This window comes from Vigna unguiculata, chromosome 8 (assembly GCF_037176805.1).
Source record: "Vigna unguiculata cultivar grain cowpea cultivar isolate G323 ecotype 2 chromosome 8, ASM3717680v1, whole genome shotgun sequence".
In the NCBI taxonomy this organism is placed as follows: Eukaryota; Viridiplantae; Streptophyta; class Magnoliopsida; order Fabales; family Fabaceae; genus Vigna; species Vigna unguiculata.
This window is the reverse complement of record NC_140799.1, coordinates 30,433,921-30,456,896: the sequence shown is the minus strand read 5'-3', so window position 1 is coordinate 30,456,896 and position 22,976 is coordinate 30,433,921. Positions and strand designations below refer to the sequence as shown.

General features: G+C 36.0%; 1 protein-coding gene across 2 annotated transcripts; it reads left to right on the top strand.

Moving 5' to 3' along the window:
• The first annotated feature begins 646 nt into the window (after positions 1–646).
• ATJ1 (DNAJ heat shock family protein) lies at positions 647–21,956 on the top strand. Of its 2 annotated transcripts, none has more exons than XM_028083354.2 (20): positions 647–944; positions 1,036–1,144; positions 1,229–1,315; positions 1,426–1,517; positions 5,704–5,787; positions 5,937–5,975; positions 6,160–6,270; positions 6,563–6,604; positions 6,690–6,777; positions 6,961–7,025; positions 7,104–7,166; positions 7,269–7,341; positions 7,719–7,810; positions 9,056–9,127; positions 16,497–16,553; positions 17,694–17,742; positions 17,844–17,913; positions 20,072–20,161; positions 20,543–20,781; positions 21,214–21,956. In XM_028083354.2, the coding sequence occupies exons 1-19, from the start codon at positions 918–920 to the stop codon at positions 20,568–20,570; spliced, it is 1,338 nt and encodes a 445-aa protein (XP_027939155.1). In that variant the 5' UTR covers positions 647–917; the 3' UTR covers positions 20,571–20,781; positions 21,214–21,956. The 2 variants fall into 2 exon arrangements, with proteins under 2 accessions (XP_027939155.1, XP_027939154.1); XM_028083353.2 differs by having other exon boundaries at positions 649–944; positions 20,579–20,781.
• Positions 21,957–22,976: the final 1,020 nt, after the last annotated feature.

The window sequence follows — 22,976 nt, the reverse complement described above, 5'->3', positions numbered from 1 at the left end:
GGTAAGTATTTAGAACTAATCTATTATTATTTTATATTTTTTATAAAATTAAAAGTAATTAATTTAAATGAAATTGAATAATATTGTAAGAATTGGTTTAAAAGTAATTTTAGAAATAGTTAATAAAAAAGTTAATTTTAATATAAATATCATATATATAAATAATAAATTTGATTCTAGATTAAAGGAAGATCAAGTTGTTCAATTTTAAAAATATTGGTATTGAATTGACTCAAGAAAATATATATAAAAATAAAAAAATTTATTAAATATAAAATAATCATAATTGACGGTATCTTTTCATGATAGTGTCATGTGTCGGGACTTAATTTGTAAACAACAAACAATTTTACAAAAAAAAAAAAATTAAGAGGAAAAAATAAAAAGAATTATGAATCGACGTATCTATGATACTGTTTGGAAAGTATACCAAGTACCAGTCGAAGAAACCTAATTAAATCAATTTAAAAAAAATAAAACTTAGATCGAAACAATGTAGACCTACTTGCAAGTGTTAAATCAAAGTTGAAATGAATGAAGTAATTAAGACATTTATTTGTTATGAATTTTAATTTTAATTATAAAAATGAACTAAAAATCACAAGTATAATCAGTAATTGAATCTTTGTCAAAGAAAAACAAAATTCGGTAATGTAGTGACTGCTAGCAGAACTGAAATGAAACGACCCCGTTACATCGAGTCGTAAGTGTTAAGCCCGAACCTAAACCCAGTACGCTAAACCCCGACGCCCAAAATTCTGCGAGCACGCGCCACCACCGCCACCGGAATCTATTACTTAGTCGCCGATAACACTTCATCGCTGTTCCGATACTCCATTAAGCAGATTTACGGGCTCACACACTTCTTTCATCTCTATTGCGCAGCGATATCACTAATCCACAAACCTTTGACGCGAATGAGAAGGTTCATGCGTTTAATGCCGGTAAGTGGAGAAACGACAAATCCCAAAACTATTAAAAATCTCCATTCCTTTTTCTCTGGAATCGATCATACTATGAATTTTTCCAATGCAGTATCGGCGCCATTTGCTTTCGTCTGCGGCCTCAGAATCGCTCATGGACAAAGGAGAATCGTCATTCAGCAAATTCTTGTCGACTGGCCAATCGTTTTTACTGGCTCGGGGCACGTTTCGAATTTCTCTTGTTTTTTGCATAATAATTAGTTTTTCGATATTTCTTAAACGGAATTAATTGTTCTGCGTATCAGCTTTGGTCAGTTGCGGTTTCGTCACGAAAACAGAGGAGTCTCTGATTCCGAGAATACCGTTTAGATATCGTTATTTCCATGCGACAGGTTTTGTTGAATCTGATGTGAATTGCATTGTTTTTATTAATATTGGTGATTTGTGATGTCTATACGCTGAGGCTTCATTTGGTTTCCCTTTTCTGCTTGTATTGTTCCAGCATTGTCTTCTTCAGCTGACCGAGACTACTACCGAGTTCTTGGTGTTCCTGAAAATGCCAGTCAGGACGAGATAAAGAAGGCATTTCACTTGGTGCGTGAGTATCAGGAATCTCTTGTTTTGGCTTAGGACATATTCATTGATGAAATCTATGCTTGTTTGGCTAGGTAGAGTGAAGGTGGAATCTATTGGAAGATTGTCATGTTTTGTTTGGGCAATGGGGATGATTCAATTTTCATCTTGAACACTTTTTGTTGGAGAGATGAAATTTCATTCAATTGCTTTGTACCTGGTAGGAGTGACAATAATAGCAAATTAGTCTATTCTCAGTCGGAGGAATATTTTATTTCAATTGTTTTGTACTTGTTAAGAGTGACAGCAATGGTAGATTAGATGATCTATTCTCAGTCACGACAATATTTAATGTTATCAAACCAGGTTTAACTATAAGGACAGGGAATCTTAATAGTTACTAAGCTAGATTTAACTGTTTATATGCTTGTGACTGACCTATAAAAGACATGTATGGAGGAATATTTTATTGTTTGAGAACTCATGAAGGTAATACTGGGGACTTTCTTATAAGGATAGGCTTACATTAGGATTCATCATTGAGTTCATGTTTGATTTAGTCTTCCATGTGCATAACAGAGACATAAAAACTATCCTTAAATCATGTTTTCTGTGGGCAATATAGTTTTGATTGTGGAAGCAAGGTGGATGTTAACAATAAATTTGGGTTTTGGAGATTGACATTATAAACAAAGGTTTTTTCTTGAGTAGTAGTACTCAATATAAGCAATTTTAGCAAAAAAACAATAGGAAAATGACTTCAAAGTAGAAATTAGAAATGCCTAACCACAACATAGATCAATATTACAGAATGTTTAGGTAATTAATGAAGATGTTACACAAAGGAGAAAATATTGAGAGTTTTTTGTGACCACAAAGCTCCTACAAAGCTAAAAGAGAAGTTTTTTCGTATTGTAGTATGATAGTAAGATTGAATATACTCTATGGTTGTGAATCTTGAGATTTTAAAAAACAGTGAGATAGAAAAAAATGAGAGCAGCAAAAATGAGTTTGTTAAGATGAATCTCTTGTACAAAAAAAGGACATAATACAAAATTATTGTATAAAAGATATTTGTGGCAGCTTTGTGTGACAATGATTGAAGAAAAGATAATATAAAATCAGTTTATATGGTTTGGATATCTTCAAAGGCAGCAACTGGTAGGAGAGTGGATCTCATGGTTTTTTACCTTTATGAAAAGGGACAGAGGGAGGCTAGAGAGACCTTGGAGGAAATTATTAGAAGGGATCTCATGATGAATAATGTCCCAAAAATTTGGATTTCAACGGAGCCTAATTATATTGTGAAAGAAAGCTAATTTTGTTGAGCACTACATTTTCTCTAGTTTTTACTTCACTTTTTGTCTAATTTAGGAGAGGAAATTTTTTTCTGTGAATGGAAAAAGAAGTTAAATCCATTCTCATTTTTGTTCAAAATTAAAATTTACTATATTTTTTATATTTTAATTTATATATTTTATAAACTAGTGACATGATTTTTCTTCAATATTTTTTAAATTTATACCTTTTCACATTTAACATGTATTACAAAGACCTATGCAATGTACAGGCTGCCTCTAGTTTGGTGGTACATGGTCTTTTCGATATTTCGCCAATGCGTGTGCATTAAGGGGAATTGAAAGCTTTGTCCCATAGTAAATTATCATGCTATATTTTTTCTATATTTTTTCAACTAAATTCTTTTCATCTTAATAAACTATAGGAAAGAAGAAAACACTTGAGTTAATAAGAGAGAAAAAATATTTTTGGAGGGCTTAAAAGACCCCTCTTATGATCTTCTATTTATAATGATAGAAATATGATACAAGGAGAAGATGAAAGATTGAAAGATTGCACTAGGAGCATAGGTACAAAACTAGGTACAACTCCTAGATAAACAAGTAGTAGTTCCCAACATAACTACTTTCTACCCATATTTAATACTTATTCCTACACTTCTCCTCAAGCTGGAGCGTATGTCCCAAGCTTGGAATAAATAAACTCAATCTGAGGTCCCCTTAAGGACTTGGTTAACACATCTGCAAGTTGATCATTAGATCCAACAAACTCAGTAGAAATTTCTTTTGACAACAATTTTTCCCAAATAAAATGGCAATAAATTTCTATGTTTAGTTCTTTCGTGAATATTGAACTGGTGGAGAGCAGCTTGGTTATCACAATTCATCTTCATGGCCTGGATCTCACAAAATTAAGCTCTTGAATGAGTTGTTTTACCATACAAGTTCACAAGAGACATCACTGCCTTATATTCAACTTTAGCAGATGATCGAGAAACAACATTTTGCTTTTTGCTTTTCCATGAGATAATATTTCCTCCAAGCAAAACACAATATTTGTGTTAGAACAATATCCATTGGAGAACCAACCGAATTAGCGTCACAATATCCAGTGATCAACACAAGGATTTTGCATGAATTGACTTACAACACCAACTACAAAAGGACAAATCTGGTCTAGTGATAGTAAGATAAACAAGTTTTCCAACCAGTCTTCTATACCTTTCTGGATCAGAGAAAACTTCTCCCCACTTTGCCATTAATTTTTGATTTGGATCCATGGGTGAGTCCATTGGTTTACAATTGACCATATCTGTATCTTTAAGGATGTCAAGAGTATATATATTTTTTTTGAGAGATTACAATTCCTTCCTTTGATTTGGGCTACCTCTATGCCCAAAATATATTTTAGATTTCCAAGATCCTAAGTCTGAAAATGATGGCATAAGTGTTTCTTTAACTAAGAGATTTTAACAACATCATTTCCTATGATTACTATATCATCAATGTACACTATTAAGTACAAACATTTTCCAGGGGAGGTGTGACAAAATAAAATAGAGTGATCTACCTCACCATGTTTCAGCCAAAAGGATTGAACAATGTGATTAAACTTTTCGAACCATGCATGAGGTGATTCCTTGAGACCATGGAGAGGTCAACGTAACTTACAAACCAAACTATACTCCCTTTGAGCAACAAACCCAAGAGGTTGCTCCATGTAGACCTCCTCTTCTAGGTCACCATGCAGAAAAACAATTTTAATATCTAATTGATGACGGGGGCCAATGATAGATAACTGCCGTGGCAAGGAAAAGTCTGAGAGTAGTCATTTTGGCCACCGGAGAGAAAGTATCACCGTAGTCGATCCCATATATCTGAATATATACTTTTGCTACCAATCAAGCTTTGAGGCGATCCACTTCACCATTAGATCTAACTTTTATGGAATAGAACCAATGACAATCAACTCTCTTCTTTCCAGATGGAAGAGGAATTAATTCCCATGTACCATTTTGTTCAAGGGCTTGCATTTTAGCAATGATGGCTTGTTGCCATCCAGGATGATCAAGTGTCTCTTTCACATTTTTAGGAATGGTAATAGAAGAGATAGAGGGGATAGAAGAATAATACAAAGGTGACAAACAATGATAACTTAAAAATTATAAATAGGATGAGGATTCTGAGTAGAGTTAATACCTTTGTGAATGACAATAGGCCAACTAGAATCCTTATTATTAATAGTCGTAGCGTCAGACGATGATGGTGAGGGACTTGATCAAGTGGACTCACCATGTGGTATTTGACTAGACATTGGAGTCAGAGGTGATGGTCTAGGAGAACTGTGTTGATGTGAGGAATTTGGAGTATTGGAAGGAGATGAAACAATGTTTGGAGTTGTATACATAGAGAGTTCAACGAAAGGTATAGGCAAGACTTGTTGGACAAAGTTTACATCTTGTGTAGAGGAAGGGAATAAAGTGTTTCCTCAAAATAGGTGACACTTGCAAACTTGTAATATTTCTTAGTGTTAGGGGAATAAGATGATACCCTTTTTGAAGATGAGAATATCCTAAGAAGACACATTTGATTGCTTAGACGGAAAGTTTGTGCAAACTTGGATACATACCATGAACAAAACACAGCCAAATACTTGAGGAGAAATGGAAAAAAGAGGTTATTTGGAAACACAATGGAATATGGAATTTTATTGTTCAAAGAAGAAGAGGACATTCTATTTATTGTTCTGCAATTTAATCTATCAAACTGTTTTTGGGGGTTAGAGCGTAGTATGTTGGTTTTCAATCTATATATTCCATCATCACACTGTTTTGACAACAATATTAAAAAAAATAAATGTTTTATTTTAGTTAATACTTCATCATGCCACACTTTTCTGTGTTGTGCAGCTCGCCAAAAAGTACCATCCAGATGCAAACAAGAACAATCCATCTGCTAAGAGGAAATTTCAAGACATAAGAGAAGCTTATGAGGTCATTATTATCATTTTATGAAAGTTTAATTTCTTCTCTTGCATTTTCAGACATGTTTACCCCTCCCTTCTTCAGGCTACATTATTTATGGTATAAACTAATTAACTGACATTGATATTTTCACTTGCTGTTTTGGTATGTAATTCCAGATATTGAGAGACTCTAAAAAGAGAGCACAGTATGACGAGGTAGTCTTTTATATACTTTAGAATTTTATTTTAAAAATATTAGCCACTGTTCAAAATTTATGGAGCTTCAATTGTTTAAGGCTGTTCAAAATTTCTTTAATTCATAAATAACTCTTATTTGCAATGTTGACTTAAATAACATTTTTCTATTATTTTCTCAAACGAACCCTTTTTTCAATTGAAGATGCGTACTCGTGGTTCAGAAGATACAGAATATAATCATGGTGATGCAGAAAGGTTTAGAAATGCTTATCGTTCTCATTTTTCGGATTCATTTCATAAAGTATTCTCTGAGGTATTTTTTTTCTCCTGTAATCTTGTCTTGTTTTATTAATTAATAAATAAATTAATTGAATATATATTATCATGGTCATGTGATTATATATGAATGGTCAAAATTGGTTTTGCATGATTTGTTATTGAGAATTCATTGAAGGGTCACTATCGCTTCTTACCTTGCTTGTATGCTCTTACATGATACCCACCTTCTCTCTCTATACACACTAGTGCACACATTCTTTATGTTTTTGGATTCATTTCGTAGAATAATGTGAAGAGGAAATCTCGCAATTTTCTTGATGTAACAGATATTTGAAGAAGCAACTACTCAATTCTCATCAAACATAGAGGTTAGCTTAACCATTGTTTCTCTGTAGCTTGACATATATTCCTACTTTTCCAAACTTAATCTTTTGCTTAATGCTATGCTGATAGGTGGAGTTGTCTCTTACTTTCTCAGAAGCAGCAAGAGGATGCACCAAACACGTGTCATTTGATGCATACGTTCCCTGCGATTATTGCAGTGAGTGAATTTAGTATATTCTGGGAATTAAGGAAACTTTTTTATTTTCCATTTGTTATTATTGGTTTAGGAAATGGAAAAATATTGTTTTCATATGAATAAATTCTGATTACAAAAGAAGTTTAGCACATAATTTTGGCACATAATAATTTGATGCCAAACACTTTCATTGTATGAATTCAGATGGGCAGGGCCATCCTCTTGATGCCGTTCCAATAGTTTGTCCAACATGTAGGGGCTTAGGTCGAGTAAGTGCCTTCAAAAAGCAATGTTGATTATTAATTATTATTATATTCTTTAATCTTGGTTGTGATGTATTTTGCCAGGTTACAATCCCCCCATTTACATCAACATGCATAACCTGTAAAGGATCAGGCCGAATCGCTAAGGTATGTCATAAATGCCATGTCAAGTAGTTTTTGTATTGTTGGTTATCTATTTTGTGCCATAATCTTGCATAAATTTGTATTTTCTCTATCTAATTGGCGCAGGACTTTTGTATATCATGTAGAGGATCTGGGGTGGTTGAAGGGATTAAAGAGGTTAAAGTTACTATACCAGCAGGTTGGTTTTGATACTTGTGACAAACTTACCTAAAGTTTTGTGTTGGTTAGAGCTCATCAATTTGAACTGAACATAGTGGAATACAACTTGGTTGTTGCTGTAGTAGCTTCTTGCTCACATTGGAAATTCTTTACTGAGAGATAATCATTTCAGCCCATGTTTCATCTTTGTGTTCAAGTTTATTATGATATGGAATAGCCTTTTGCCCTTTTTATGGTGTTAATGGTTATATAGAAGAATCCTTTATGCATGGAAGTTTTGTCCGTGCTGCTGACCTGCCCTGCGTGGGTTTGGTTTACATTTGGCCTCCTATATTTTATTCAAAGAATAATCCTCCCCTTCCCCCATTCTTATCATAGTTTGCCATGAATTGGTAGGTGTGGATTCGGGAGATACAATCCATGTGCCAGAAGGTGGGAATGCTGCTGGAAGTGTAGGCCGACCTGGAAGTTTATACATTAAAATAAAGGCAATTTTCTGTCCTAATTATCTTGTGTTAGATCTCACAATATGCTATCTGCTGGCCTATTGATCTGTGGTTTTAACCAACTTTAGCATTTTAGAGGGAAATAGTGCTTGTTTGGGAAGCACGCACAATCAATTCTTCCTCAATGTGACATATTTCATTATAAAATCTGAATTCCATTTGGGCACGCATCATAATTATCTTCGATAGTTCAAAATTAGGTCCTGAAAAGCTATTGAGGAAAATACTAATTCTAGTTAAAACTTCGGGCTCGCCTCTTCAGAGTACTTTCTTTTTTTTTTATGTAACTTCCTTCTTTGTAAGTTCAAAACTGTAAAACCTGCTTCACTTAATGTACAATGCTCGGTCTCCTTAACTCATAAGTATTTGCTTCATACATTTTTTATTTCTTTCATATTTAAGCATTCTTGCTCTCATGTCTCTACACATTAAAGACTATATTCTTCTTAGCGTACATAATGGAGCTAATGTCCGAGGATGCATTTAGCATAAATTGGTCTTCTAGGTACTGTTGACTTTACATTAGTCCTTCAATGAATATTATTACCATGAATAGTCCTTTTCAAAACCAATTTGATTTCGTAAACTAAAACTGTATTCATGAATAGAACAGTGTACCATTTAAATAACTTAAATACTCATAAAATTTTAAGACTATGTATGGAGGTCCAAAATGGAAATTGACTCAATATTCATAAAATTTAAATAACTTAACAACAAAGTTGTTTTTATGTTTTCTTAGATTGTCATGCTTTCAATATTCAATATTTTGTAAAGTTTGAATTTGCTCGATAAGTTAAACCCTGAACACCATGACAGTTGTGTCATCAGTGAAAACTATTGATATAAATAATCTTACTGAAGTGTACAAGCTTCTTTTTCTTTGGCCTGCTCAAGAACAAATATCTAACTCTTTTAGGATTAATAGCTTATTACCTCTAAAGGTTATTTACCCCCAGTAGTCTAGTTAGGGTCAGGTTAGTGCAACATCGTAGAAGTGCTTTGTTTTCCTAGATCATGTAATTATGAGGCAATATTTATAATGCATTAGCATATCTCAGTATTCTTTTCCATCTTGATTATATGTCACTGTTTAAAATTTCAAACCAGTAATATGCTTTCCGCTATAGTACTGTTACATTTTTGTTTGTTGTGCCAAATGATGTTCTATACTTCTATTCTTATTGAAGCATCTTTTTTTTTTTTTTGTTTTTTCTGTTGATATAGGTGGCAGAGGATTCAATCTTTACCAGAAATGGTGCGGATATCTACGTGGAGTCTAATATTAGCTTTACACAGGTGAGAACAAGATATGTTCTACGCTTTCATTACTGTTGGATGTCTAATCATCTGATTTAAAGGAGGAGAAAGACCTGAACACTGATATAAAACTTATTGATATACTAGAGAAGAGTAATATTAAATCATACATAATACACCAAATAAAGCAGAATTTTCTATCCTAAGACTCTTCTGGAAAAAAGTTCTGTCCATGTCTGTCTGTAGAAAGCAATTGACATGTCACATCATTCTAAGGATTGAACATCTCGAGTCTGAGACTAGATTTTTGTGAAAGGTCCAATAGCAGGTAATAAACCTTGTTAGGATAGACTTTGATACCACTTAGATTTAACTTAATGATACAAAACTGACTTGTAAGATGATGATTACTCTCATATACTTTATATTGGTTCTATCTCTAGTCGATATGATATTTCTAACAAAAGCAATAGTGTCCTCTCCTGTTACTTGAGAGCAGTTAGGCCACCGTGCTCATTTACCTGAGGAAAATTCAGATAATAGAGCCTCACACTTGAGAAGTTGATGTGCATGTAGTGATCAAAGAAAGTATTGAAATGAGTATCTCCTGTACCTTCAGTCTTTCAGCTTGAGGAAACAGATTTACACATATTACATGAAGTGGTACAGCTTTTGTTCTAAGCCTTCATCATATTAGAAAGCTGCAAATATCTATTATGTAATCTTTGTACCATATTGATTATAACATACATGTTCTGCCATATCTAAGTCATCCTGCTAACACATAGAATAGTAAGTTCTGCAAATTCTGAAATTCTGTAACAGCGGCTAATCATAGAATAAATGATCTTTAATATGATTTATTGTTAGGTGCTGTGTGCTTTGTGCCAATCATAGATCCTAGACCCCTTGTGTTTTTTTCCTTTTATGTTCTCTACTTTTTTGATGATCTCTTTGCTCCTGCCCACTCATCATGTCTTTAGGGGCTATAACATCTTTTTCCGGGACTCCTTCTACTATAACTTCTGAAACACTAAATGGAAAAAATTACTTCTCTTTTGCATTACTGGAACTTTAGTTCCTTGGCCAAGGTTTCACTTGAGATTAAAAACAAAGAAATATATTTCTAGAGGGCTTGAAGGCCCTTCTCATGTTCTTCTATTTATATTGATAAAGAGTTGATTGATACAATAGGGAGATGGAAGGTCAAGGGACTGTCCTAGACTACTAGGTACAGTAAGTAAATATAACCCAACACATTACTCCCTAGTTTAGTCATACTAACCACACTAACATAGTTAGACTTAATAATTGTTCCAACACTCCCTCTCAAGCTGGAGCATACAAATTGTATGTACCAAGCTTGGAATAAATAAACTCAATCTGAGGTTCCCTTAACGACTTGGTGAAAACATTTGCGAGTTGGTCATTTGATCTAACAAACTTGGTACATATTTCTTTTGTCAACAACTCTTCACGAACAAAATAACAATTAATTTCTATATGTTTAGTTCTCTCGTGAAATGTTGGATTTGATGCAATGTGGATAACTACTTGATTATCACAATACATCTTCATAGTCTGGATGTCACAAAAGTTAATCTCTTGAAGGAACTGCTTCACCCATGTAAGTTCACACGTTAGTGGCTCCATTGCCCTATATTCAGCTTCAGCTGTCGATCGGGCCACTGCATTCTGTTTCTTACTTTTCCATGAAATAATGTTTCCTCCAAGTAAAACACTATCTAGTAGTAGACTGTCTATCAGTTGGCGAACCAGCCCAATTTGTACACAGTACCTAGAGACCTGAATGCTTTCATTATCTTCATATTACAACCCTTGCCCAAGATCCTTTTTGAGGTACCTTAGAATGCGAAACAACCTTCCAATGGCCAACATATGGAGTGTGCATGAATTGACGAACCAATGCAACTGCAGAAGATAGATCAGACCTTGTAATAGTGAGATAAACTAGTTTTCCAACCAGCCTCCTATATCTCCTTGGATTGGAGAATAATTCACTTTCTTCTGCATTAATTTCTGATTTGCGTCCATAAGATTGTCTACTTGTCTACAATCAATCATAGCTATTTTCTTATAATATATCAAGAGCATACTTCCTCTGAAAGATTACAACTCCATCTTTTGACTGAGCTACTTCAATGCCAAAGAAGTATTTGAGGCTTCAAAGATTCTTGGTTATAAAATGTCTACATAAGTACTCTTTCGGTTGAGATATTTCAGCAGTATCATCTCTTGTAATCACTATATCATATACTATTAAGTAAACATTTTTCCCGAGAGAAGTATGATAGGAAAAGACTGAATGATCTGCTTTACTGCATCTTAGCCCAAATTTTTGAATAATGGAGCTGAATTTTCCAAACCAAGCACATGATGATTGCTTGAGGCCATCTATAGAGTGATGCAATTTGCATACCATACCAAACTCCCCCTGAGCAACAAACCCAGGAGGTTGTTCCATGTAAACATTTTCCTCGAGATCTCCATGGAGGAAGGCATTTATTATCTCCAATTGATGAATTGGCTAGTGACGAATTGCTACAATTGCAAAGAAGAGATGAATAGTAATCATCTTGGCCACAAGTGATAAAGTGTCACAATAATGAAGGCCATAAACTTGAGTGCACCCTTTTGCAACTAACCAGCTTTGAGTCGATCAACTTCACCATCAGGGTTGACATTAATTGCATACACCATCGACAACCAACTGCCTTTTTGCTAGGTGGAGAGGTAGAAGCTCCCAAGTATTATTGTGGTCAAGACCTGCATTTCTGCAATCATGGCTCCTTACCATCCAGGATGATCAAGTGTTTCATTCTCATATTTGGGAATAACAGCAAAAGATACCGAGGATAAAAGGGAAAATAGGAAGGCACCAATATGTGGTAGCTAAGAACTTTATAAATGGGATGTGGGTTTTGAGTGGAACGCTTTTGAGAGCAGTGGACCATCCTGAATCAGCTTCACCAGGAGTCGTGATATCAAGTGATGAGGGAGGAGAATCTAAAGTAGGGGATTCACCATGTTCTTGGAGAATTGGACTATCCATCAGTGTCTTGTGTTGGAGGATATCAATATGTGGAGATGATGGTTCAGGAGAACATTGATCAAGACTTGGATTGACAAAGACATTGGAGATATTGGACTAAATCACTGGAATAGGTAGGACTTGCTGTATGACATGAACATCTTGAATAGATGGATAGAAGTAAGGAGTCTGTTCAAAGAATGTAACATTGGCAAACATGTAGTACTTCTTGGTTTTAGAAGAGTAACACTAGTATTCTTTTTGAAGTCATGAGTAGTCCAAGAATAACACGAGCATAAATTTTGTCTAACCCTAGAGACATGTCATGAACAAAACATACACAACCAAAAAACCTTGGAGGATTATTTGCAAACAAAATGGAGAAAGGATTGAGAGAGGAGGATGACATCTTGTTAATAAGAAAACATGCAGTTAAGATGACATCCCCTAGTTATGGATGGGAATATGGGCACCCAGCAAAAGGGTACGAACACTTAAAACCAATTGTCTATTTTTTCTTTCTGCTATATTGTTTTGCTGTAGTGTATGAGGACAAGTGGACTGATGTAATATACTATGTGAACTCAAAACTGCAAAAAAAATGGATGAGAAGTACTCTTTGGCATTGCCACTTCTTAATATTTTGTTTACTAGAGCCATTTGTAAGGGTTGTAAATGATTTTTTTTTTGAAAGAAAATGGTTGAGAACAAAGAAGTATTACCAGAGATGTGTTTAGCAGCACTTGAGTCAATTACTCATGAATTTTAACCTTCCTTAGATTGAAAATGCAAGCTATAGATGTGCTTTGAGTTTGAGATGTTTATGCCAAGTTGTTAGACTTTAACTGTAGATGCTTTTGATATTCATCCTTAGTGAACTAGGAGTCGGCAGTTTCGGCCTTTGAGACATTGGCTGTTTCGGAAGGAAAACCATGCAAGGAGTAGCAGTTTTCTTGGGTGTGACCCATCCTTTTATAGTATGTGCACTGAGGACACCCTCGACCTCCACGTCCTCCTCTAGTGCCTCGTCCTCCTCTTCCTCGTGTGGTAACCATGATAGAGGTGGATAGTAGCGAATGAAGCTAGACAGTCGTAGACAATAGTGATTATGTCTGACAATAGTGGCTTCTAGACTTCTCTGAAATGAAGTTTCGAGGGATAGAACAGAGAGAGGGGGCTTCGACGACAAGTATGGAGGGGGCGTGGTGACGTTCTGATGAGAGGACAATGTCGTGTGGACTACACACGCCTGGTTGTCGCAAACATAGACGGCGAGCATGGCAGTGAACTGGCCTTCTACACCAGTGGGGTTGGCGTCGCTCAGAGTGACGATCCAGATTCTGTGGTCGCTGGATTAACTATGAAAATGGCTGGTGGTAAACGGTGGCAGACAATGATGAATCGGCAGAGAACAGTGGTTGACAGTGTTGGATAGTTTCAGAAGGTAGTGGACAATTGTAGATAAAGGTGGATAGTAGCGAACAAAGCTAGACAATCGTAGACAATAGTGATTATGTCCGACTGACAAGACGAGACAAAAACCAGAGTGGGACTGACCTGCTAGCAATCCTCCTCTGATACCAACTTGAGATTAAAAACAGGAAATATATCTCTAGAGGGCTTTAAGGACCCTTCTCATGTTCTTCTATTTATATTGATAAAGAGTTGACACAATAGGGAGATGGAAGGTTAAGGGACTATTCTAGGTACATAACTAGGTACAGTAAGTAGAGATTTGTTACTAGTGATGTGATATGTGGCTCTTGAGTCGAAAACCTAAGGACCAATAGAAGAAGATTGAGTCAGATCAACAAAAGATATACCTGTGCGTGCAACAAAAGCAATGGAACTAGAGGGCTTACGATCCTCACACCATTTAAGAAATTCATTGAAGAGAGTAGATTTGACGATAGGAGCAGATGAAGGGGGATCCACAAGAGATGATTGTGAGGGAGGATTAGTCTGAGCAAAAGCAACATATCGAGGAGGACGACCATGTAAAGCATAACACTTATCAATTTTGTTGCCTAGCTTGCCACAATGGTCACACTTGGGACACCCTTTGCTTGTGTTGTGAGAGCGATTGCGATCATCATGTTGAGATGTCAAAGTAGAGAAATTATTGGCAAAAACATATGGATCATTGAGAGATTTGCATAACACACATAATAGGGTGGAACAAGTAGAAGTAAAATTGGCTATAACAGGGGAACCCAATATCTGATCACAAACATGGGAATATTTATCAGGAAGTCCTTGTAAAATGAAAACCATGAAGAACTTTGACCATTGCTCTAATTCTTGGGCAGAAGTAGAGGTAGGAGATAATAAGTCATTAAATTCATGAAAAAGAGGATGCATCTTACCCAAATAATCAGCCAATAGGGTCCTGATTGCGAAGAGCAACAATATCAAAAAGATTGTGACAAACACCATAAAGACGTTGAGTATCATTAGTGTATAACAATTTGGCTTGTTCCCAGACTTCAGAACATGTGGCGTAAGTCCGAAACATTTGTTTTAAAGAGGATTGGATCATGTTCTTGAGAACCATGCATTTATGAGCATCAATTCTCTTCCAACGAGAAAAACCACCTGGAGCAATATCAATCATTTTTTGAATAAGATAATCAAGATATCCCTGACTCTCAAGTCAAAGTTTAATGTTCGATGCCTAAGTCGCATAATTTGTGCCATCTAACTTATCAATGACCAAATTCACACTGAGATAGTGAAAATGGACTGGTCAAACACACGGGTGGTTGTAGAAGAGATTTTAGAATTAGAAGAGGCAGCAAAATATGCCATGGAGGAAGAGAGAGAAAAACCCTAAAACACCAAAGAGGTCTGATTGGATCAACAAGACCAGACCTAAAAAAAGTAGAACGAGGCGATTTCGGCGTAGGGGATCATTGTTGGAGAGGATGGACGACATGTCGCCACACGTAGCAGTGAAACGGGAGGAGGCGCGACTGCGAATGGTGCGTGAGGACGTGTCGCTGCTCTGATGGCGATGATTCTTGCAGTGTTGAGGTCATCTGGCCAAGACGATCATAACTGTGTGGTTACCGGTCGAAACTGACACTTCAACGACGACGGTGGGCGACAGTGGCAATGGTTGTTGTGGCAGGGGCAATGAAAAAATAATGCCAAAATAACCTTAAGCTCTAGATACCATGTTGAATATTGAGAAAAACTATATAGGGTTAATCTCCCTCTTGTGTAAAATACACATAGGGTGAATGAATTTATAATACTGATACAAGAATATATGGCAACCAGATATGAATATGCTAAATAGAAGTTATTGTAATTGTTGGAAGTCCCACATCGACTAGAGATAAGGCAATTTCATAATATATAAGTGAGTTAGGCTTAAAGTCCACTTCTAACATGGTATCAGAGCCAAGTTAAAGTTTATCCTAGCGAAATTTCTTGGATATTCTGTTGCACCCGTTATCGGGCTGCTAATGGACCACCCATTAATTTCTAGTCCCACGCACGACTATACCTTGGCATGGGGGGTTATGTTGGAAGTCCCACATCGACTAGAGATTAGACAATTTCATAATATAAAAGTGAGGTGCAAACCTCACCTTGTAAGCCGGTTTTGTGGGGTTGAGTTAGGCTTAAAACTCCTCTTCTAAGAGTAATAAACAATATCAACAATATTTACCAATATCAAACAATGTCTATTTTCCCTTATGAATAATAAACGCTATGTTTCCCTAATTAACGCGATATATCTAACAAAAATAAATTGCCTTTTTATTCGAGAAAAGTTGTTTTCCAAAGAAATCTGCACCAAGTTTGTTGGATCATATGATCAACTTGCATATATATTAACAAAATCATTGAGAAGTCCCTAAATTGGATTTATTTGTCCCAAGTTTGATACATATAATTCTAGAAGTCCCTAGACCGGATTTATTTTTTCTAAGCTTGGTACATATAATTTGTATACTCCAATTTGATTTGTATACTCCAGCTTGAGGGGGAGTGTAAGAATAAATGATCTTTAATATGATTTATCATTAGGTGCTGTGTGTTTTGTACTAAACCTAGTTCCTAGAAATGTCTTCTAGAATTCTCTTTTGTTCATTGTATTTGATTTATCCCAAGATATTATAAATATGAAACTCTTAGGAGAGGGGATTACATACTCTCTCAAATTCCCTCTAACTCCTCTATATTTTTTTCTCAAGTGCCATTACATGCATTTTATTAGAAAATATTATTTAAATGAGTCCCACTATAAAAGACTTGCACATACCTTTTGCGTCTTAATTGTCTGATTGACAGTGCACCTAAGTTGATATCAGTGTTATTAATCAGACAAAAGCTTTAACATTGCAGGCTATTCTTGGTGGCGAAGTTGAGGTGCCTACTTTATCCGGGAAGACGCAATTAAAAGTAAGACAAGATTTATTTTCAATGTTAGTTTAGTTTTTTTATTTTTATTTTTTGGCAAAGAGTAGTTCAAAGGAATGGAGTATGGCTCATTTAAAGGTCAAGGCATGTTAATTATAGATTACTACCAGTGAATCCCTACAGCTTTTACTGATACTATAAGATCTTTTCCTGTTGAGTGATTTTAGACAACTTCGTCAATATAATATTTTTATTAGACTGAAATGGAAATGATATATAAGATTAGCATACCCCTCTTTTTCTTTTGTAAAGGTTTTCCTCCTGAGTCGTGTCTTGAGAGACGTTCTTTTTAAACCTCCAGAATGTTGGAATATATGAAAATATCTTATCACACAATACCTTACATTATCTCCAATGATTACTCTCACCTATCCTCTCAATATTTTTTAGGCTTGATTATTATACTCCTTATTCTGTCATATGGTTTGTTTCCCTAACTAGTTGGGATTATATTAATATAAATAAGAGTTAGTGTCCTAGGTTTTATGATCACACTATGTGCATACATTGCAATGCATCTTAGTTAATAGATGCAATGCAATCTAGTGTTTCGATCTCTTTTCCTTCCTCTGACCTTAAATCCCTTAAGCTTTAAAGAATTACAGTACAACAGTGTACACAATTAAGTCCATAGTAGTCATTCACGTGTTAAAGTGACACACAATAGGACAGTAGTAGCCATTGTAACATTTTTTTGTCAAAAAGATAACTTCCCTGCTTACTTAGCATTGTACTTCGTTGTGTTGTGTATTCCAAATTTATGTTCTAAATCTTAATGCTGAAGGGATGTGGTGGGAGAAAAACAAGCCTGGCTGTTTGTTAGTTAAGTGGTTATTCAATTAATGAATCCAGTGGTTGATGATGTATATAAATATACATAGGGATTGATAGTTGGGTGATACATTGTGTGAGAATTTGTATAGGAATCGAGGGAGGCTTCGACCTTTTGAGAGTCCAGGAGTGGTCTTAATACGTTTCATTCATTCACTTGTATTTGAACTGGTTTCTATCATATTGTTTCAATTATCAAATTTTGACTTCCAACTTGCTGGAGTTATTGTTCACATGACTGCTTCTTTTGACCATGCTTTGCCTAATATTCTGCGATTGTGTTCCCCTCAGATACCCAAGGGTGTTCAACATGGACAGCTTCTGGTATTAAGAGGCAAAGGTTAAATGAAATGTTCTCTTATAGACAGTTTTTTTGACGAGTTTTTAGTTCTTTTCTTTCGTGGTGCTCGAAAAGTATATTTACCATCATTGTTGATGTAGGACTTCCAAAGCATGGATTTCTTGTACATCATGGGGATCAATATGTACGGTTTCGTGTTAACCTTCCAATGTACGTTCCTTGCACTCATCTTCTTTTGTAGTTTAACTTAAAAGACCTTAGTCTTTGAGGAATGTGTTATTTATAATGTAAAGAAGCAATATGATAGTGTGTAGAGCACATAGAGTTAGGTTTATGCATTTATAAATAGGAAAATACTAAGAGACGAGCCAAAGTTTGTTACGTCTAACACTTTTCTTAAACTGGTTAATATAAATCATATGTATTAAGCATATGTTACAAATATAATCAATTTTAGGTCCTCATAATAGTTTAATAAAAATATTTGCTAATTGATCATTAGAGTTAACAAACTCATTTTTTATTTCTCCATATATAATCTTTTTTCGAATAAAATGACAATCAATCTTAATTTGTTTGGTTCTTTTATGAAAGATGGGATTTGAGCTAATATGAAGAGTAGCTTGATTGTCACATATAAGGGTCATTTGAGTGACCTATCCAAATTGCAAGTCTTTTAAGTAATTTTTAAGCCAAATATGCACACAAGTAGCTTAGGGCATAGCTTTATATTCTGCTTCCACATTAAATCTTAGTACATTTTGTTTCTTGCTCTTTCAAGAGATCAAATTATTACCAATGAATACAACATATCTAGAAATGGATCTCGTATAAGAAGGAGAGTCTGCTTAATCAACATCTGAGTAACTTACAACTCTAGTATGATTATTGTGTCCATATAACAAGCTTTGTCTAGGAGAAGCATCTGAGTAACTTACAACTCTAGTATGATTATTGTGTCCATATAACAAGCTATGTCTAGGAGAACCTTTAATGTACTTCAATATACGAATGACAACATTCCAATGATTTACACATGGAGAATTAAGAAATCCACTCCCACACTAACTATAAAGGAAATATTAGCGTAAATAACTGTAAGATAGTTTAATTTTCCAACTAATCTTTTGTACTTCTTAGGATTTGAGAGTGACTCACCATGATTAGGTAGGAGTTTGGCATTGGGATCCATGAGTGTTTCAACAAACTTTGAATTTATCAACCCAAATTCCTCCAAAATATCCCATGTATAGTATCTTTGAGAAATAACAACATCATTGTTCAATTGTGCTACCTCAATTCCTAACAAATATCTAAGTTTGCCAAGGTCTTTGGTTTGAAAGTGGTGACAAAGGTGTTGCTTTACCTGTGAGATGCCATGGTAATCACGTGTAAGTACAATATCATCAACATATAATATTATATATACATACACCCAACACTTGAGTGACAGTAAAATATTGAATGATTTGTCTCATTGTAAGTCATACCAAATTGTTGAACCTGCCTCATCTAAGAGACTGCTTGAGGCCATATGCGACATGTGCAATAGGAAGTGATGCGACATGTGCAATGCAAGCGCATTGGAGCTTTGATCACAACAATGTTTATTGTGTGGTGGTCGCTTGGCTTGGACGATCACAATTGTGGTGTCACTGGTCCAAGTGGCATGGAGATGGCATAGGCGGTGACATGATGGGGTATCAAACTAGGTGGTGTAATATAGTGGTGGAGAAAAACAATGGCTCGAAAAAGAAAAACAGAACAATGTCGGAGAAAGTTTTCAAAAGAAAAGACGGGGTATCAAACTAGGTGGTGTAATATAGTGGTTGAAAAAAACAATGGCTGGAAAAGAAAAAAAACCAAGAACAACGTCGGAGAAAAAGGAAAAAAAATTTGGCACAGGTTAACCGATCAGGAGGCAAGGATTAAACCTAATTCTGATGGCATATTAAAATAAAAGAGAGAGAAAGGCATAGACTAAATCTCTAATGTGTGTAGAACACATAGGAATATGTATTTATGAATAGAAAAGTACAAAGAGATGGGCCTAACCGTTACACGTAACAGATACCATGCAAGGAGTAGCAACTCGTGTGTATGACCCATTATTTTGCAGTACCTTTTAAAGCCATTTCACTACTTATTGTGTTACTGTTTATGCTTGTTTGGTGAATGCTTGCTGCTACGTGTTGAATTTGCACCATATCTTATTGAATTTGCTTATGTGTGATTTTTTTGTGCCTTACGATAAATGGTATCTGGATAGTGCTTGCCTTTTCTTTGATTATCCTTACAATAAACTCTGATATGCTTTCTTCCAAGTTGCATTTACATCAACTCACTTCTGGTCTACTCATTCTTTTAGTGCAATCAATGAACGACAACGTGCTATACTTGAAGAACTTGCGAAGGAAGAAATAAATGAGGGAAACAGCTCTTCATTTGGGGGAAATTGGTATGCACATTCACTAAGTTCTTGGCATACCGTACTAGTTTTAGTTGCCTGTGGTCCTCGTAAATATTTGATGATTTCATGGCTAATTGGGTTGGGCTAGATGACAATACGGACACATTACAGTTGAGAGAATAGTGGGTCAGAATGCTTTGAAATTAAAGTAACTTGTAAAACATATAATAGTAAAGCATTCTTTGTCTTATCCTACGAATTGCATAATCATCACAGATACCAGTTTTGACATGCGTAGACCTCACCCTTGTATGTATTTACTTGATAATTTCTTGAGTATGCTTGCTTTATTTGTTTGGTTTAGGTTTGTGTGATTATCTGTGTTTTTGAGTGACATCTGATTATAATGGAGACAAAAATGGATAACAGGCTTTACCAGCAGCTATCTACTGGTTGAACTTACAGGTGGCAGCAAATTCTTGAACACACGACGGCTCCAAAGTTTATGCTGGAACTATCTGTGCTGATATTATTCCTTGTCTTCATTAACAAAGTGTTGACCTGATAGCTGGATCAAAGATCAAATAGGATTGCACAGCAGACTAGCCAAAGACCAAGTTTTTGTGGTTGCTAAGTTCTTCATTCTTAGGAACCAAGTAAACTATAAGGTATATTACTGAATTTATCTCCTTCACTGGTAGTTTCAGCTATGTCTTTCATTTGATGCATATGCATGTTTCAAAAAAAGTGCAGAAAGAGTTGGTTGTTCTAGATGCAGCTCCATGAAGTAGCACATGCCAATTAATGCTGTTGACTGTCCTATCAATTAATCGAAAAGTTTGCATGCATGCACTTGTTATACTAATCAAGTTTTTAGAAGTTTCATTATTTCTTGCCAATCATCTGGAGAAAGGAAAGGCAATAAGATTAGTTTGCCAAGAAAAGCAAATCACATAATATACTTTTTTAACAGTCAAGCAGTTAGCATGATTCATTATTATACTTGGTCCATTCATAGATTGATCAAGGGACTAAATTATCCTAAGAACTTGGAACAATAGATAATTTTGGTGATTACTCACTTTGTCCCATTGTGCCAGTTATGAATAGAGTGGACGAAGTTGCAACTGACATCTGTGGAGTTGGGCTATCGCTGAATGATGTTCTTTCATGGAGGCCAGTTATTTTAAATGTTCTCAATTTTTCAATGGATAAGATTGACAACGTTGAAAATTTATTTCATGAGACTTCTACAGTTTTACTGATTAATGCGAAGGTCGCCGTGGGTTACACCTATCGAAGATGGGAACTTCCGATGTATATTTGTTTCCCTTGGCTTTATAGTGATATATTTGTAGTGCATTTGATGTTGTAATTTAGATGCCAAAAGTGAGATAAAAAGAGGGAAAATTACATTTACTAAAATCTCATTACACTTGTACTCTATCTAATTTTAGGATAGAGACTTAAAATTTTAATAAAATAATAGTCATACACTTTGTAGCTTTTAGAAAAAAAATGTTAACCTTTCTTTTTCTTATATTTGTGATAAACTAATATTTCCTCCATTTATGTTTTTAATGGAATGTTCCTTATTTCTTAGTTTATTTTAAAATAACATTTAAGATAAATGTTAGAATTATTACCTATACCTATTGTATCATTAACCCTATGTGTAGGGTGTTGAGTGTGGGAAACTACCTACTGCCATATCTACTGTTGCATGTAATCATGCCTAGTATCTTAGAGTAGTCTTTTCATATCTTTTCATATGTACGTGCTTGCTTCACTATAAATAGAAGAGGAAGAGAGTGGTACTGTTGTCCACTACTCATATTTTAAAGTCTCAGTCTCAAGTTGGTATCAGAGCGGGTCGATCCCGCTCTGGTTTCTGTCTCAGCTGGTCCGTCACCGCTGTCCGCGGTTGATCGCCGTTAGTCACCGCCGCTGTCCGCGGCTGTCTAAGTTCGGTTAACCTCGTTTCTGAACTACCCAACACTGTCAAACAACTTCTCGCCACTGTCTGCGTCCTCCGCCGCTGTCCGCCACCGTCTGCCGCCGTCCGTCGCCGTCCGCCGTCGTCCCCCGCCGTCCACCGACGCAGTTCCGTCCGGAAACCACCGGATCTGAACCGCCTCTCCGCGCGACAGCCAACCCCGCCGGTGTCGCAGGCAGCGCCGTCGCCACGCGCCTCCACGCGCGTCTTCTCTATTCGCTGCAGGCAGGCGCGTGCCGCTCACGCGCCGCCTTCCCGTCGCCAGTTCGTCGTCGCGCCACCTCCGTCGCCGTCGCCGGAGCCTCCTCTATCCGTTTTGACCATCAAATCTCTGTTCCGGTGAAGTTCAGTAGCACCTCTTGTGGAAATCGTCCCTTTCGAAGTCGAAAATTGTCACTGTTTCACTGTTTTCGTCACTGTTTTACTGTTTCCGAGATCCTTTCTCTTTATCATGGCCACTGGAGGAACTGGGAGTGCTATTTCATTCTCTGGAAGCCCCTGCATTACGTCCGAGAAACTAAATGGCCAAAATTACTTATCTTGGTCTGCTGCCGTCGAGATGTGGTTTCTCGGTCAAGGACACCACGAACACCTTGAGAAAGATGGCAGCCACGTACCGTCTGAAAAAGCTGAACAGTGGAAACAAGCGGATTTCCAACTATGTGCTCTATTGTGGCAATCGGTGGAACCACGACTTTTGATGTCCCTACGGGCCTTCAAAACTTGCCACTCGTTTTGGAAGCGAACTCAGAATATCTATGCAAATGATATTCAACGCCTCTATGATTCGGCGAACAAGTTGGCATCTATGAAAATGACTAACCATGATATGATGTCATTCATGAATGACGCTCAAGCTGCTGTGGA

Coding starts and splice junctions, on each gene's coding strand:
- ATJ1 (XM_028083353.2), top strand. CDS start 918: ATGAGAAGGTTCATGCGTTTAATGCCG. Junction 5,976..6,159: donor AGAGAGCACAGTATGACGAG/GTAGTCTTTTAT, acceptor TTTCAATTGAAG/ATGCGTACTCGTGGTTCAGA. Junction 20,162..20,578: donor TCTTCATTTGGGGGAAATTG/GTATGCACATTC, acceptor TTGAACTTACAG/GTGGCAGCAAATTCTTGAAC.